We start from the raw sequence: 18,230 nt of genomic DNA on the forward strand, positions 1-18,230 counted from the left end.
CTCTGATGGGATTCATCTCTAAGCACTGAAAGAGTTAGCATGTGTTATAACTGGACCTCTATCAACAACTTACTAAAGATCTTGAGAGATGCTGTGGAGATTTCTGCTCGCTGGAACATAATGTTATAATGATCTACAAGAAGGCCAAGAGAGAAGACCTAGAAAACTACCAAAAACTACAATCTAATCTCAGTACATGAAAAAACATAGAGAAGAGTTTCCTGGATACTATCAAAGGGTATTTAAAGAACAAAGATGTTATCAGGCATACTCAACATGGATTCACAGTGAGAAAAGTCTGTCTTAGTAATGTGACCTCTTTCTACAATCACATCACCCGCTCAGTGGATCGAGGGAAGGCAGAAGTTGAAATCTTATTGGATTTTATTAAGGCCTTTGATACGGTCCCTCACAGAATCCTTCTGAACAAATTGTCTAACCATGACCTGCATAGGTCCTCAATGGCTGATGAAGTGGCTGAATGGCAGAGTTCAAAGAGCTGTAGTGATGTGTGGCAACATCTGGCTGGCAGTCACGTGCAGTGTTCCCCAGGATTCAATTCTAAAGTCAGTGTTGTTCAACACATTTATCAGTGATCCAGATCAGGAGTTGAATGCATCCTCGGGAAGTTTGGTGACAATACTAAACTGGGAGGTGCTGCAGACTCTCTTGAGGGACAAGAAGCCTTGTGGAGGGATCTAAGTAGACTGGATAACTGGGCAATTGTCAATTGCATTAAATTCAGTATGGACAAATGCTGGTTTCTGCATCTGGGATGAAGAAATGCCAAACAAGTGCAGATTGGAAGATGAATCGCGGAGAATCACAGAATTGTAGGGTCTGGAAGGGACCTCCAGAGATCATCTAGTCCAGCCCCCCTGCAAAGCAGGCCCCCTATGGCAGGCTGCATGGGTAGGTTTCCAAGCAGGTCTTGAATATCTCCAGAGAAGGAGAATCCACAGCCTCCCTGGGCAGCCTGTTCCAGTGCTCTGCTACCTCACTATGAAGAAGTTCCTTCTCACATTGGTGCAGAACTTCCTGTGCTCCAGTTTATGGCCGTTTCCCCTTGTCTTGTCCCCACAGACCGCTGAAAAGAGGTTGGCCATGTCCTTTTGACTCCCACACTTAAGAGACTTATAAACATTAATCAGATAATCATGATTCCTCAGTGTTTCCTCCTATCAGAGCTGTTCCAGACCCTTCATCACCTGTGTGGCTCTTTGCTAGATTCTCATGTACTGGGGAGCTGGGAATAGGACAAAGTACTCCAGATAAGGCATCACCAGGTCTGTGTAGAGAGGAAGGATTACCTCCCTTGCCCTGCTGGCCATGCTCTTTTTAATGTACCCCATGACACCAATGGTCTTCTTGGCCACACGAGCATATTGATGGTTCATGGTCAATTTGCTGTTCTCCAGGGCTCCCAGGTCAGCAGGTGCAGAGCTGCTTTCCAGGATAGGATTCACATGAACGACATAAAGCTGCACTAGGGGAGGTTCAGACTAGGAGAAAGAGATGTCCTGGCTAACCGGAAATGTCCCGGAAGACTGGAGACTGCCAAATGTGAAGCCAATCTTCAAAAAGGGCCAGAAAGATGATCCTGGTAGCTACAGACCTATCAGTCTCACCTCAGTGCCAGGGAAGGTTATGAAACAGATAATCTCAGGAGCCACCATGGACCAATTAAAGGTCAACCAGGGGATCAGGTCCAGTCAGCATGGGTTTATGAATGGTAGATCCTGTTTGACAAACCTGGTTTTGTTCTATGACAAGGTGACCTGCTTAGTGGATGAGGGTAAGGCTGTCGATGTGGTTTACCTGGACTTCAGTAAAGCCTCTGACACTATCCCCCACAACATCCCCATGGAGAAGCTGGCTGCCCACAATGTGGATGGACATACACTCCGCTGGGTGAAACAATGGCTGGATGGCGGGGCCTGAAGAGTTGTGGTCAATGGAGTCAAATCCAGTTGGCAGCCAGACGCGAGCAGTGTACCCCAGGGCTCAGTACTGAGGCTGCTTCTATTTAACATCTTTATTAATGATCTTGATGAGGGGATTGATTGCACCCTCAGTAAGTTTGCAGACAACACCAAGTCAGGAGGGAGTGTTGATCTGCCTGAGGGGAGAAAGGGACTACAGAGGGACCTCGATAGACTGGATTGATGGGCCAAGGCAAACTGTATGAGTTTCAAAAGGGTCGAGTGTCGGATCCTGCATTTTGGTCACAGCAACCCCAGGCAAACCTACAGGCTTGGGGAGGAGTGGCTGGAAAGCTGACTGACAGAAAGGGTCCTTGGTGTACTGATGGACAGTCAGATGAATATGAGCCAGAATATGAGCCCGATAGATTTTTCAAAAAATACAGCCAATCGTGCCTTCCTGTTACAGAAGCTATACTGACTTTTCCCAAATGTATCACATTTATCATACATCTATTAACTCCATTCTCTTTTATAGTTAGTATAAATTGGCTTCCAGTACCCAGGACTAATCTTGGTATGTTTTTTTGGCACCACATTAGTTACTTATCACTCCTCTGGCACTGAAGGAGATTTCATTAATAAGTAACACATTGTAGTTGATAGTTAAGCAATTTCATGTGACTTCTGTATGAAAAACCATTTGGAACTCTTCATCTATTTTGTGTTACCTTTCTTTCTATTTGATACATCAGTGTGATAAAGTTTCCCAGATATACTCTTTCCACCTGCCCTCCGCAATGCATACTGCATAGGTAAGGGACATGGAGGGGATTGTCCCTCTCCACTCTGCTCTTGTGAGGCCCCATCTGCAGTACTGCGTCCAGATCTGGGGTCCCCAATACAGGAAAGATGTGGAGCTGTTGGAGAGGGTCCAGAGGAGGCCACAAAGATGATGATAAGACTGCAGCACCTCTCCTGCGAAGACAGGCTGAGGGAACTGGGCTTGTTCAGCCTGGAGAAGAAAAGGCTGCGGGGTGACCTCACTACAACATTCCAGGACCTCAAGTGAGCCTATAAACAGGAGAGGAGTCAAGCCTTTGAAAGGGTATCAGCAGGACAAGAGGAAATGGTTCAAAGTTAAAGGAGAGAAGGTTTAGGTTGGAAATCAGGGAGAAGTTCTTGACTCAGACAGTGGTGAGGTGCTGGAACAGCTGCCCAGAGAGGCTGTGGATGCCCCATCCATCCCTGGAGGTGTTCAAGGCTAGGTTGGATGGGGACCTGGGCAGCCTGGTCTAGTATCAAATGTGGAGGTTGGTGGCCCTGCCTGTGGCAGGGGCGTTGGAGATTCATGATCCTTGAGGTTCCTTCCAACCCAAGCCATTCTGTGATTCTGTAAGGGACCTTCCCTAACCTCTAAGTTAAAACTGATCAAAATAATGAATTCTAATTTCACGACCTAACTTTAAGTGGAAGACCTTGAAGAACAGTTTTTTTAAACCTTCTTAATAATTTCTCAGTTTAAATTATTCTCTGATGGGCCAATTTCGAGCACATTTGAACGAATCTTATTTATTTTTTCATCTTTAACTAGCTAAATGTCAGCGTAATTCTTTGGCTTGCTATATCATAACTTTATATCTAATTTGTTGAGGTTTAAAGTTTCTTAATTAGAAAACTGTTTTTCAACCACATAACTGATAAATCAAAGTTCAGTCACTGTCATTTGTAATATAAAAATGCTGGCTTCTGAACACTTTTTGAAATGTCTAGGTTGTGTGCACCTGCTGCAGGTACTAAAAATATAACAAAACCGAAACAACTAGCTCAGGAACTAATTGAGTTTTTTAAAGTTACGGGAGCAGGAAGTCTTGCATGGATAGATTTGTACTGGGAGAAGTGATGGAAGCGAGCAGGTGGAGAGAGATGGCAGAAGTAAATTCGGAGGAAGAAAGAGACAGAAGTATCTATTCAGTGCAAGAAAGACATGGACATACTGGAGAGAGTCCCGTGACAGGCCGTGAAGATAAAGTAACTGAAGCACCTACCCTACAAGGAGAAGCTGAGAGAGCTGGGACTATTCAGTCTGGAGAAGAGAACGATCGGGGTTGTTCCTTTACAGGATCTCATAAGTGTCTGTGAATATCTGAAGGGAAGATGCAAAGAAGAAGGAGACAGACTTTTCTTATTGGGGTGCTCAGTATCAGGACAAGAGACAACAGGCACAAAAGGGAACACAAAAGCTTCTCTCTGAACATCAGGAAACAGTTCTTCATTGTGAGGGTAACTGAACACTGACACAAATTTCTCATAGAGGTTGTAGACTTTCCCTCTTTGGAAATCCTCAAAAGCCACCTGGACATGGTGGCCATCTGGGAAATCCACATTCAGGACTCCCCCTGCTTGAGCTGGGGAGGGGGTTAGAAGATCACTTCCAGGTATTTCTCTCTCCTAATTTCAACCATTCTGTGATGCTACAGCATTCTACAAGTGAATCAGCAGCAGATGGAAGACAAAGGAAAACTCAAACTAAGGTCTGCTGCTTAGGGGGATTCAACAGTAGAAGATGTGAAAAAGGACAAGGTGTTCAATGCTGTTTTCACCTTTTCTCCTGGTAAGTTGTATCCTCAGGCTTCCCAGACCCCTGAGCCTGGGTTAGAGTTGTGGGAGACGGGCTACTGAGAGGGGTCTTGACAGGCTGCACAAACAGGATGGCAGTTTAACATCAGGCAAGTAACAAGTTCTGCTCATGGGACAGAATAACCTTATGTACTGGTACTGGTGGTTATCAACAGAGTAGAAGGCAGCTCCAGAAAGGAAGGAAGCTATTCCCTGTCATGCCACACTTGTGCATCCGGATTTCTGGGCACAGGACCAGAAAGAGATGTGACATTCCAGAGTTAAGGCTCACAGTGAGACACAAGGATGGTGGGGGGCCGAAGAACACACCTACCCAGAGAAGCTGCCAGAGCTGGGTTTGTCCAGCCCTGAAGAAGAGACTTGGGAAACTGACTCGATGGATGGAACTTTTTGAATTTTTGTTTAGTTCCTGACTGCAATTAAAGGGATAAATAAACATCAAACAGGTCTGCAATACAAGAATATTGGAGAACTGCACTTTGTAGTACATTTGTGTAATGTTAAGAGGTCAAGAGATGGCTTGCTTCTTTGCAGAAATGGAAAATGCTACCTCTGATTTCAGATATGACAGCAGCAAAGTATAGCTCTAGCTCCAGTTTAGGCTCATGTAAGAAGATTTTACATCTGTGAGTTTTAAATCTAATGCACTCAGTTTTGCATAGTTCAGAAACTATTATCCGCTCTATATTTTTTATGGCATTCTCTTTCAGGATACATACCATTTAAAAAGTATTTATTCAGATTATAAGCTTTCTGTTCACTTCTATTTAATTTCCACTTCATTCTCACTCGATTCTTTTGTTGCTTTCTTTCTCAAAAAGTGGGGATGGTTTGTGTCTGAACATTAGTTCTAAAATGCTATAATGAGATTAGAATAGCTCCTGTTTTCATCTGTGTGCACCCTAAAAGCCTAAAATGAATAACTAATCTAGGTGACCCTCTTGTACAAGATAGGCCTAGAAATTAATCTGAAGAGTATGTATATTTAAAATCACCAGCAATTAAAAATCCCTGGTAGTGGCTGACAAACTGTTTCAGTGGTTGACTACATTCATTGTTAACAATTTAACGCAGTGGAGCAGGAGAAAGGGTCTGTGAGAGTCTGTTCAAAGCCAAGCTGGACAAGGCCAGAAGAAATGCGATGATTTGAACCTCGTATGAGTTGGTAGTGGGGAAGCCTCAGATGACCAGTGTTAGCTTCTACACTACATTATTCCGTGATTTTAGTAGTCTAAAACTACTTACTCTCATTAAATTCAGTACCAAACTTCCAGATTTTTTTTTTTTGCCTGAGACTACAAACATCATATTACCTGTTCAACAAACATTATATCTCCCCTTCTCAGCAAATTAATACTTCCCCTATCCACAGCCTTATCACATTATAGCATAATACTGTCCAGTTCTGTGTGGTGCGCACAGTGTGTCAGAGAATACTACTATACACAGCATCCTTCTCTTCAGCTTCTAGTTGAAAGAAATTATCTTGCCCCCAGAACTTCTTTACCATATCTCCAAAAAATAACTGTCAGTTAGTTCCTTGTCATTTTTTTTCCTACATAATAACTACATGCCTCTGAGGACCTCAGCTTTTTCTTTTTGCTCCATTGAACAGGTCAAAATCATCTTCAGTGATAGTATATACACAGTTATCAACTCATACGGTGGTCAAAAGCTACTTTTAGATCCCTCTGTTTTATACAGTCAAATGAATTGAAAAACAAGTTTTATTTTTACAGCCTTTGTAACTTTAAAATTTCTTATCGCATATTCAGGAATATTTGTTGTCAATATTCTGTAGGAAATCAATTTCCTAAGATCAGTTAATGGTAACATTTAAATACTCAGAGTTTTGATCAAGACTACAAAGGAACTTAGAAAAGACTGAAATATCCAACAGCAAGTTTGCAATCCTCAAGAATCTCTTCCCTCCTCCCAAGATGTCACTTAAGTATGGAATGTGTTGGATGTGCCCTACATATATGTAAAACTGTATATTAACCATGCCAAAAACATGCCTGCTTTGGCCAGGATTCCAGGAAGTTCATTGCCTGGGCTGTAATAACCTTCTCTGAAAGCTGGCATTCTTTAGATTAACTCTTTAGAGGATCCCTGAATAGCATGCATTCTTAGAGTAGGACTAGCACCCAAACCAGCTGATCCAATCCCAACCAAGCATTCACAGACTGGCCACTGTATATGAAACCATTACACTGTATTTGAAACCATTACACTGTTGCATATTTTACATAATAATTGGGTGCTTAGAATGAATGTCCATGATATTTCAATCCCTTTTCTTCCCCCAGCGGATTCAAACTTGTTCTTCTCCCATTAGGAAAGAAATCTGGTCAGCTCTTAATATTATTTTAGTACAGATAAAAAAGAGTGAGATGTTTTGCATTCTCCTATAGAAATGGTGCCACCCCATTGAAAACAATTCAGAATTACATAGACCAGAATGTCAAAGAAAATAAACGCATGAAGTTCAAGGCACTGACTAGGACGTCAGAAAACCTGGATTGTGGTCCATGCTACAGTAGCTGTTTCTGTCTTTGTGCATGTTTAGCACACAACAGTGCTGAACTGACTGACCAGCTTACCTGATGATATGGTTTATCACGATAGGATCTGGTGGCAGCAGCAAGTTGGTCAGTCTCTGAGGAATTTCAGAAAACTTTAGCCGTGGACAGTCAAAAATCTGGAATACAATAACATTTTTTACAATAACAATTATCCTTGTCTAAAATCTAACCTGCAGTTAAGAAAAAAAGTAAACCATTCGCTCAAAAGTAAGGGGATTCTGCAAGCTATAGTTTTGTCTCCTGGCCAAATGCCAGGTGTTACACTTTGCCCACAAACCCCCCTTTAAGAACTTTCAAAATAAGTGAGGTATCCTGGAAGCTATGGAAACACAAAGCCAGCTGAGATAATGATAGCTCACATAATATCACTTCTACTAAATAAATGTAATCTTATTTACAGAAAGGGTGGAGATGCCTCCAACCACCCTTCATGGTTAATTCTAGAGGTTGTTGTGAAAGACAAAAAGTCTCATTGTGCTACTTTGAAAACACCACGCAGATCACTTAGAGTATCTTAAAATTTGAAGGAGATTTAGGAAAAAGTTTGCTTTTCTAATCATATCTTTCATGTCTTCTGCCTCTCATAGATGGAGGAAAAGAAGGGACGGAAAAGGCTCTATGTATCATCTGGTATTCAGAAGCAGCAGACTTTATCACGTTACTGAGATACCATCTTACACTGAGAAAAAAAAACTAACTATAAATCAAGACAGTGAAGAAGAGCTTTCCTTCCTGAAAAGGCTACAACTTTTGTGCAGGTCATAAACCATCAGATTCTTGGCAACATTGGCAAATGGGGAGGTGTTTACTTTCATTATTTTACAAGTTGTAATGTCTGTTGAAAGCCATTCAGTACCGAAGACTGCAAATTATTAAGAAAATTCAGAAATTTTGTTCCATTCAAAATTTGCAGATGGATATTATAGATTGCCTTGAAAGAGATACCGTATCTAAAAAGGAATTACCTGTTGGAAGTACTTGTCACAGTTAATGTATTCCTTATCATGGGAATCTTGCAGCTTATTTGTTTTGATGTACTGCCAGAGAGCCTGGATGATAGCTGATCGGGTCTGCGTGTGTATCCCCAGCAAACGGGCTAATCGTGGGTCCAGTTTAAACTGTGGAGGCTGCCACAAAATGAAAAGGAGAGAGATGGCAATAGAGAGAACAGTAGACACCTGCACAGATTGAGTTTTAGCTTTATTTTCTGGGGACTTTGCTCCACAGGTGAAGCACTCCTTTCAGTGGTGGACGTCGCATAAATAGAAATTGCTCAGATGTGCACCACCAGCACAGAATAACTATGCCTGGTGTTTGAAAAGAAAGAGGGACACTGTACAGGTGCTATGCAAACAGGCTTCCTGTACCATGTGCTTTAGATAACGAGTTGCACGCAGAGCCAGAAAAGAGATTTTCTCTTCACTTTTTATGCACAATTTGGCTTTAGGGAGTGGAAGACAAAGAAGAATGATCCTGCCTCAGAACTATTGGAGGTTAGCCGCAAACAGAGAGCACGAATTCAAGATGGTACTTCTGCTATTTCTAATGATAGATCAGCTGCCTCCCATCAACAATCTCCCTGGAAACTCTTTTTCTCAGACATGTTCCCAAAATTCTGCAGCATATCAGAAAATATACCTGATTACAACTTGTCAATGGAACCTATTTCTTCTCTTCAATTACCCTCCTTTACATCTTCAGTAATACACATTCTTTAAGTACCCTGGTGTCTGGTGCCTCTTCAAGTGCACGCATATTCATGTTTAATATTTGCCACATTCTTCTGCAAGGATTACATTGTTGGGTTTCAGGTCACCCAAGGTCAGATTTATAACAAGACAAAACTTCAGGGTAAGAAAACATACTTAAAAGCATAAATTTATATTAATGGTGATCATAGCAAACTCTAATTATATTTTCCTAACAGTAAGGATTGCCACTATATCAGCATCTCGGTTAGGTCATATGCTCTCCAAAATTAATGCAATTCTCTATTCTAGGAAAACTATCCTAACTTTTCCTTTTTTGTTTTGTTTTGTCTGCTTCCTGTGACTGGAATCAGGAAACTGATTTGAAAGTGAGCTCTGAAGTGGATCTCTTATTTTGTATGCGTGCTCAGTGCAGGCACTTCTAATATAGAACTACTACTGACAAAAGAGAGGAAGCAGGAATGCTGAAACAGCCTTGAGAGTAATGAGAAGTCTGTCCCATGCAGGGCAATGTTTTATGCCGGACTAGAGTGACAGTGTAACAGAATTTAACCACCTCACAAAGCTGTGTGGTCTGCTCTGATGATACACTGCCACAGCTGGTTCAGGTACCTCCAGCAACAGCCATTCCTTTGAAATGTAGCATACAGGAAACTTCCCCTTCATGTGTATCTTACCTAACTATTAAGCAAGAGGTCTGAAGAGATAATATATATTCTTACTGCAGGTGATACTAATCATCATCATGCCAAGAACAACATTTTGCCAGACGACAGCAGAAACTCATTTGATGTGTCCTCTTAATATTTTAAATAATCTGGCAGTTTGGTATAGTTATAATCTCCTTGGACAATGGGACATTCTGTGTCCACATTTATCGTTTCTTGATGAACGTGATGGGATGAATTTACTCTGTTGTATTTTCCATGACAAAAAGCATACACTGACCTGGTAATCCAACATTAGGAGTAACGTGCACCGCACACTGACATCACCAGGTCTTTTCACCTGGAAGCCATCAGTCTCCTGAGTTGTGGGAGTTCTGTGCCACTGCAAAAAACAAATAAATTAATAAATAAAGCCAATTAACACAGTCAGTCTTTTTTTCACTGATGCAGAAAACTCTGTGTGCCCATCAGTGGTGCACCTTGCACAGTGCTCCAAGCAAAAACAAGACAAGCAGTAAGCCCACAGAAATCTTGCAAATAAAAAACAAACCAAACCAAGCAAAAAACCCTCATCATTTCTTGCTCCGCCCTCACAAGGCTGTTTTAGCATACAACCTGTTTGGATGCTGGTATGCTTCACCTGTAAGGAGAAACGTGCATGCTTTTTTTTTTTTTTTTTCTCATTACAAGCATTCTTTTTCTAAAAGGCAAACTACATCGCTACTACACCAATGTTTGCATACTACATGGATTCTGTTAGTAAGCATTCCAAAAAAGAATGACATTTTGAAACTTCTGAAAACACCATAATTGAGATAATAAATTCAACGTAACTTAAACAAGGAAGGTAATGGCACATAGCTGTTTATCTGCGTTAGTACAGGGTATGTATGCAAAGGTGCATGAAACTCCTACCTCCACAAGATGGTTGTCAGGTCCATAAAGATCTTTATCCAGTTCAATGACTAAACTCTTAAAAAAGGATGAAAACTTTCGTTTCTGTTTGCTGAGCTGTATAAGCAGAAGAAACATAAATGTTTTAGACTGCATATAATAGCCTGTGTTATGTGCTTTCTTCTCAGGCTCTTTTTTCATATAGATCACAAGTATGACCAATCTAATCCAGTTTTCCCTCTGACAAATGCAGGGAAATATGCAAAAATCTAGCAGTGGTAGAACAGTACACAGCAAGGGAAAAAATTTCCTTGACTCTCTTAAGCTTATGTTAATGAACTCTTGCAATGTGAACAAGGACACTGCATGCCTTTTAAGTTTGTATTTTTTTCCATAAATGCCAAATTCTTGGCCTAAATTCTCAAATAGCAGCAAGTCTTACAGATTAGTCATATGCTCAGTATCTCCTTTTACATTTTGTCTTTTCATCTAATTAGCAGTATTTGCTGTTTACTCTACAATTTACATTATCTAATTAAAAGCTGGGAGGTCTACAACCACATAATCTCATTTTCTGGACAATACACTCCACAGTGTTTCTTTCAATCACAGAATCATTTGAGTTGGAAGGGACCTCTAAAGTCCATCAGATCCAACTCTCCTGCTGTGAACAGAGACACCTACAGCTCAATCAGGTGCTCAGAGACCCATCTAGTCTGACCTCAAACGCCTCCAGGGATGAGGCATCCACTTCCTCTCCACTGTGCCAGTGCCTCACCACCCTTACTGTGAACAACTTCTTGCTAATATCCAGTCTAAATCTCCCCGCCTTTAGTTTGACACCATTTCCCCTTGCGCTATCACAGCAGACGTCGCTAAAGAGTCTGTCCCCTTCCCTCTTACAATCCCCTTTAGAAACCGCAGGGCCACTCTCAGGGCTCCCCAGAGCCTTCTCTTCCCCAGGCTGCACAGCCCCAGATCTCTCAGCCTGTCCTCGTAGGAGAAGCATTCCATCCCCTGGATTACTTCTGTGGCCCTCCTCTGGATGCACTCCAGCAGGTCCATATCTCTCCTGTACTGACTCCATATCTGGACGCCGCACCCCAGGTGAGGTTTCAATGACTTTATTCTTATTTACTGGAAGTTACTTGGAAGTACATCCTCCTTCAATTTAAAATTTACCAGTAACTGAGATGACATGATACTGGCAAGTTTTTTTCCAATACCAAAGTTCTCTTTTTTTGTTATTACATCATACACTCTAATTTCTAACCTGAATTCATCTAACTTCAGTTTCCAGATGCTGAAGTCTGTTTACCCTTCATTTTCTAGCAAGATTCCAATTCATGCACTATTATCTTCAGATAGACATGCATTGAATGGTTTGCTTTCTCCATCTGTTTATCTTACGAAACGCTTAGCTTGTGAAGCCCAGTCTTCACAAATGAAAGCGAAAACCATCACAGATGTTTCTGATTGCTTCAGTTAATAAAACTTTTCTTCCATCCTTGCTCTGACCATCCATACATCCTCTTGCACTCCCCAAGAAAATGAATAATGCTCTCCTCCTTGCTGTCCTACTCCTCACAAGATGCAGTGGCCTGTGGTAGGTCTGACTTGTCACCCCTCTCATGGCATGGATCCTGTCATATCTTTGAAGCAGTACTCTTTCTATATCATCCTACCTGTTCTATCCTTAAGTCTGCTCTCTTTCCTGCTGCCTTCCCCAACGCTGCCATTACGGTTGTATCCCTCACTCCTGCTGGACATGCAGCTTTTCTAGCAGCAATAAACCAATGCTGCCATTTAGAGATGTCCTGACTGAGTGAATGATCCCAGTAAAGCCCATCACCCTACAGGGCCATCTCTCTTTGCTGGCCCCACTGAAGCACAAGCAAGTCATACGTCATCCAGGAGCTTCCCCTCCACACGAAGCTCCCATGATGCGATGCTGCCGTCAGAGTCATCAGCGTCAGATTTTGCAGGATTAAATGTGTTGGAGATATAAAGTCTCAGCTTCCGCTTTTGCTGTTACACAAAAAGAGAAAAGCACATATCTAGGTTAAGTCCAGGACTCAAGGCAGCCACAGAAAAGACTTTCAGTAGAGAATTTGCATGTGTATGAATATGTTGTAAGTAGAGAAAGACAAGAGGCTGCAGGGCAAATCTATGAGGGCTACAGATTCTGTACTTCTGGTTTAGATATTTGAGATGTCATTGTAAGAAAAGCACCATATAATGCCCTTCCTTTCTAGATACTAGCTAGATTGCTAGAATTCAATTGTGCATCTCCTACTACATGCACATCTTTCATAGCTGAATCAGTTCAGATTTGTAAATAGCATTCAAGAATCCAGCTAATGCTGCAAATTACATGCCCAGTACCTCATCTTACCTCCACCACTGTGCAGTCTGGTATAACCCCCAATACCCTCCTGCCCTGACATCCACACTGGCACATCCATGCTTCCTAGCCCTCTTTTTTTATTCCATTGGACTTTAAACAAACACATCGCAATTCCAGTTCTATCTATGTACATAAGCAGTCTTTTTTCTTAATAGCTCTTTCTGGATGCTCTAGTGATATTTCAGTTTTATTCTCCTTTTGATTTCCAATGGCATTATCCCCATTCTTCTTTTTACCCTGGCAACTCCTTCTCTCCTCATATTTGCCATATATAAATAGGAATTGTGTCTGTTTTCTCCAAAATCTGACACGTCATCACTAAGATAATATTCTGTAATAGAAGGTGATCTTGTTCACATCTGAATATTTTAGATGTCTTCCTTTCTCTTAGCTTTCAGTTTCTAGCATCCTTGTACTGTCCACCTAAAACTCAGTTAATAACAATGACTAATTCCACTGTGAAATACAAAAGATCTCTCCTTCATACTTTCCCCTGTTTCCCCTTGCTAACCCCTTAAGATGGCTCTTTTCTTTCAATTCACACATAAGCTGGATGCAGGTTACATTTCAGGACTGGTCTCCTGCTGGCCTCTATACTTTCCCTGCCAAGTCAAAGCCAGAGCCTGCTTATCATTTGTTTCTCCTACACCTATCTTTGATTTACAGTCTTTAATACTATACAATGAGTTGCCTTTCTCAAGTTTAACAACATAATCTTCTCCTCACTGTAACCCCTACAAGTCAGCCCTCTTCTTATAAACTGACATCAGAGATAAACTTAGAACAATTAATTATAAAAATTCCAAGCAATGGCTGTCTTTAAAGCTGCAGGTATTACTGATGTCTGTAAGTATGGTAGAAAGCTGAGCCTTTAATCTCTGCTAAAGGAAGACATCCAAACTGATAAGCAAAACAGGTTGTCTTTAGAGATTGATCCAAAAGATACTAAAAAATTACAACACTATTAAGGCAGCAATTGTCACCTATGAAACACACAGAAATATCCTTGCTCCTAGCTCGTAATAAGTACCTATAGAAACACAGCAACTGCAACTGGATTCCAGTACAAAAGGGGCTTTAAATCTTAAAGGAAAAGATCTTCATTAGAAGCAGAATAAGGGAGCACAAAGAAAGAAAACTCACACTTGTTGGAGTTAAAAAAGAACTCTCTTAAAAATCTGAGGTGTTTGCAAACTGCTTTCTCTGCTAAATTGTTGTTGGTGATGATTCATGTCTTTAGGCTTACCCTTAGTCCAGCAACTCTCAGTAACCTGCTGGGTGTAGAAAACTCTGTAGGATAACTTTTCAGGGAGACACAGAGAATTCTCTTTTTCTAATCTCTAAGATCCAGCCGTGTTTGTGCCATTCCCTTCTCTCAGAAGTCTCCAAATTTCTGCTTGTGCTTCAGACTTCCTCCTTGATGAGGCAGGCTCCGATCCTTCCTGCCCCTCCAACCTGCATTCAGATGGCACAATCTCCCCCTTCCCACCCCTGCCCTCCCTCTGAGGGATCTACCAGGCCAAGCAACCCTTAGGATAATAGCAAATACCAGTCTCCCTTTCTGCAACTGGGCCCTTAAAAACAGCTTACAGAGTAAACTGCAATCAGGTGTCAGCCTTCACAGCTGTCACAATCAGTAACTCTAGACCTGACTTGCAGAATACAGTCAGATCTGCCGAAGATCTTGTGTGCTGCATGCACATTTTGCCTGTTCATGTTGAAAATCATAAGCCTTTTACCCCAGCAGCTTGATTCAGCCCAAACTATTTGCAAGTAGTATAGTATGGTAAGGCTGCTGGCACCACTTCTGATAGCTTGCAACTATTCAGCCAAGAAGCCAATCAGGAATACAGTAAAACATTGGTGTGGCACCACTGCCAATTCAGTCCTCTCAATAACAATGCATAAGAACTCCCAGAAAGGAAAACAGCTGGAACTCCTAGGATCAAATTCATGAACACTGAGAAGGATGCAGTTCCACCCAAAGCCTGATGACTCTGAGATAACCCTGAAAGGTCAAGTGACTGCAAGATCAACACACCTGTTGAGGCTAAGGACAGCAAGACAAATGTAAGCCGTAAGTCAACACTCCCGGTCTATGATCACCTCTGAATCAGAGCACAGACTTCTGCCCAGACTGACCTCCTCACACTAGGGAAACTGTAAGCTTTTTGGCTTTTTATTTTAACTGAAAATGTCACATTCGACAACTAAAGATGAGAAGATACCTAAAATATTCTCTCCGTACATTGTTTGTTTAAATTTAAACTGCCATAGATTCTGTTTTGCCTCCAACATTTCTGTAAATGGCTTGCACAGACATGTCCCATAGGGAGATTTAAGAGATCTTTTCAAAAACCTTAGTAGTACTTAATGGAGTATCCACTGAGCCACAGGGTCACTGAGCTGGCAGCAACACAGAAGTCCACATCTCATGTGTCTGTATCACACTGTGACAAACAGAAACTCGTGAACACACAATTTAATAAACAAAGTCTTTGTTACTTCTTCTCTTCCTAATCCATCTCTTTCTAATTTCAAGCCTAACCATTACTTGGTCACCTTTTCACAGAATCACAGAAGGACTTGGGTTGGAAGGGACCTTAAAGATCATTTAGTTCCAACCCCCCTGCAGACCCACCAGCTCAGGCTGCCCAAGGCCCATTCATGGCCTTGGACACCTCCAGGGATGGAGCACCCACAGCTTTTTGCCACTTAGTCACGTCACATTAAGTACAAGATTTTTATTGTTTTTTATTATCAAATTATAAACCTTGCTTTTAATGTTTTAAATCGACAACTATTTTATAGCAGAATTCCTTCATGCACAACATGCGTTCCAGAACTACTTCTTTAGCACTGACAATGTCTCCCAATTTAGAGTCATTAGCAAATTTCACCTTCAAATTTCAGAACTAGCCTCCTAAATTCTGACATTGAAGACATCACTGAAAATATTGCAAATCTTGATCCCAAGTTTTAAAGATTAAATAAATTGGTTTTAAGGCAGCCCAACAATTACCATCCCAGTGGAACATAATTATTTTTTAAATTTTCCAGCCAGTTACTCACCTAGTGCAGCTCTTCTGACAGAGATGGGGTATATCCCATCAGAGCCTCACAGACACACCTTGGTGAAGTCCTTCCAAATTCCCCTCTATATTATGCACAGACAATGGCACAAGACAGTGACATAAGGTGATATGTTCTGCCCATGCATTTAAGACTCAGGATACAGATGGGAATGCCCAACAACTAAAAAGTATTACAGCTGTCACTGCTCTCCATTATCTTAATTTTTATTGTTATTAGTGTTGTTATTATTTTGCAATCCCTACTTCTTTCTCCTTAACTTTCCATCAAGAATCAATAAAAAACCTTGCTCAAGCTGGGGTAAATGACATCTACTGCATTTGTTGATGTGAGTGCAGGCTTGATTCAAAGAGCTCAACGGCAGTAGGCAGAGTATGATACAAAAATCTTGACAAAGTATTTGTTCTTTGTCCCCTCAGAGTATCCCTTGGATGCTCCAGATTTAGAACCCAGCAGAAGGAACGATGGAAGTTTCTTAGAATGATTGAATGGCAAAGGTCAGAGGTTAGGTGCTGTGGACACAAGTCATTCTAAGCAGAAACAACTAAAACAACCAAAAAATCTTGCCAGAGAGAACAGTGAACTGCACAGAAACCTCAGCATTTCATAAAAACTGCAAACTCCTTTCTGCCAACAATCTGATAACAATTCCTCGATCATCTCAGAACTTGAAGAAGGAAAGAATCTAAATCTACAGAATCAGGGAGAGACAGTTAGACACCGTGACTGTATTCAGACACTAGCTTCTTTCTGAACATTAAAATGGAGGACCTGGGAGCGAACTGCTTAATCTGAGGCACTGCAGCTGCACACAAGTGTGATAAACTTGTGAACAGCTGTAGGACTGGAAAAATTGACTGCTGGGAGGGGCTGCTGACAGTGGAGAAGTGAGCTGGCAGGTGGTTACTGCCATCACCCTGCACCCTCAACCAATCTCAGAGAAAATGAAGGCCTCCCTGCTTCTGAGTAATACCGCAGATGTCACCCATTTCAACAGTGCAGCTGTCCACACAAGATCAAAGAAATATGGACAGGCTCAGTGTACTCTATGCACTGTCTCCAATCCACAATGTTTGAACCATCACCCTTAAAACTCTCTCCAGAATAACTAATTTTCCAACATGAAACAAACAAACAAACAAACAAACAAGGACAAAAAAACAAAGCCTGAACAACACTAGGCTCTAAGTCCGTGGCTCTAAAAGGCTGTGAAACTTCCATCCTTAGAGATGTTCAAAACTCACTGCGGCCTAGAGCAGGAAGTTGAAGTAGATGCATTCCACAATCCCTCCTTAGCCCAATCTTTTCTGTGATTCAGTGAAACAGCATTGGAAAACTGATGAAAGTATCATTTCAGTAGGATAAATGAATAGGGAAGTGCTGAACTTGATCTAGTAGAAATTGTAAAAAAATTCACTGAACCTTCTCTTACATGAATCATCCTTTTATAGGCTATTTAAATGTATATATTTTTGCAAGACCTTTAACATTTTTCCATGAGTAATTTTTCCCATTAAATGTTTTGTCATTCCACAATTCTAGATTTTGACTGAAAACTAATATGAAATGTCATATATTTCTTCATTACACCACTGTAAACTCTCACGTTCCTCTTTCCAGTCAATCTAATACAAAGTTCTTCAAACAGTATTTATTTTCCATAAGCTATATTCCATTTATTAAAGACTTTCAGAAGTTATAGCTGGTAACATCCAGTAATAACAGAATTTCTGGTATATCTGGTAATATCCACAGAATTTCCTCCACCATTTTTCCATACCCGTTGCTCCCCAGGTGCTTATTCTTAGGAGCTTTGTGTGATTCATTTTAAAATGTCTCTGTTAACAGGGCCTTTACTGCAGAGATCGTTCCACCACCTAAAACAAGGATTTATTTTCCCACTTACATCAGTCTAGAATTTTTCTTGACTTACCTTCATTGGCCTCTTCAGTGCTTCCTGAATATCCACGCGCTTCCGCATAATGGTCTGGTCTAGTTTGCGTTCAAAAGCCAGCAGATCCATGTAGGCCTGGGACTCAGGAACCAACTCCCGGATCTGAGAAGGAAGGAAGGAATAGCCAAGCATTGGAAGCAAGAACATGCTATGCTCCAGAGCAGTACTACTCTTTCTCAGCCACTAGACAGATGTGCTCAGAGGCTGTTATCCCAATGATGGTAAATTTCTAGCGGGGCAGGTTTCAGTGGCATAGAACAAGCATGACTGAAAAGCTGGAACATGGAATTAGAGCTGATGATCCACAAGGCTGGAGCCACTGATGAATTTTTCAAGAGAGCCTCAGCCACAAGTAGCC

At 41.3% G+C, this 18,230-nt stretch overlaps 1 protein-coding gene across 11 annotated transcripts in view; it reads right to left on the reverse strand.

The window, feature by feature from the left end:
- SMARCD3 (SWI/SNF related, matrix associated, actin dependent regulator of chromatin, subfamily d, member 3) overlaps positions 1 to 18,230 on the reverse strand; it is an 88,539-nt gene that overhangs the window by 18,404 nt on the left and 51,905 nt on the right. For 9 of the 11 annotated variants that reach the window (XM_046930164.1, XM_046930173.1, XM_046930156.1 and 6 more), the window contains 6 exons: positions 17,852 to 17,974; positions 12,324 to 12,446; positions 10,440 to 10,535; positions 9,805 to 9,906; positions 8,113 to 8,274; positions 7,166 to 7,263 (listed from right to left, as the gene is read on the reverse strand). In XM_046930164.1, coding sequence (XP_046786120.1) covers positions 7,166 to 7,263; positions 8,113 to 8,274; positions 9,805 to 9,906; positions 10,440 to 10,535; positions 12,324 to 12,446; positions 17,852 to 17,974 — 704 coding nt within the window. The remainder of the gene's footprint in view (positions 1 to 7,165; positions 7,264 to 8,112; positions 8,275 to 9,804; positions 9,907 to 10,439; positions 10,536 to 12,323; positions 12,447 to 17,851; positions 17,975 to 18,230) is intronic. The other 2 variants (XM_046930192.1, XM_040692006.2) reach the window with 1 other exon arrangement.

Source organism: Gallus gallus, chromosome 2 (assembly GCF_016699485.2).
Source record: "Gallus gallus isolate bGalGal1 chromosome 2, bGalGal1.mat.broiler.GRCg7b, whole genome shotgun sequence".
In the NCBI taxonomy this organism is placed as follows: domain Eukaryota; kingdom Metazoa; phylum Chordata; class Aves; order Galliformes; family Phasianidae; genus Gallus; species Gallus gallus.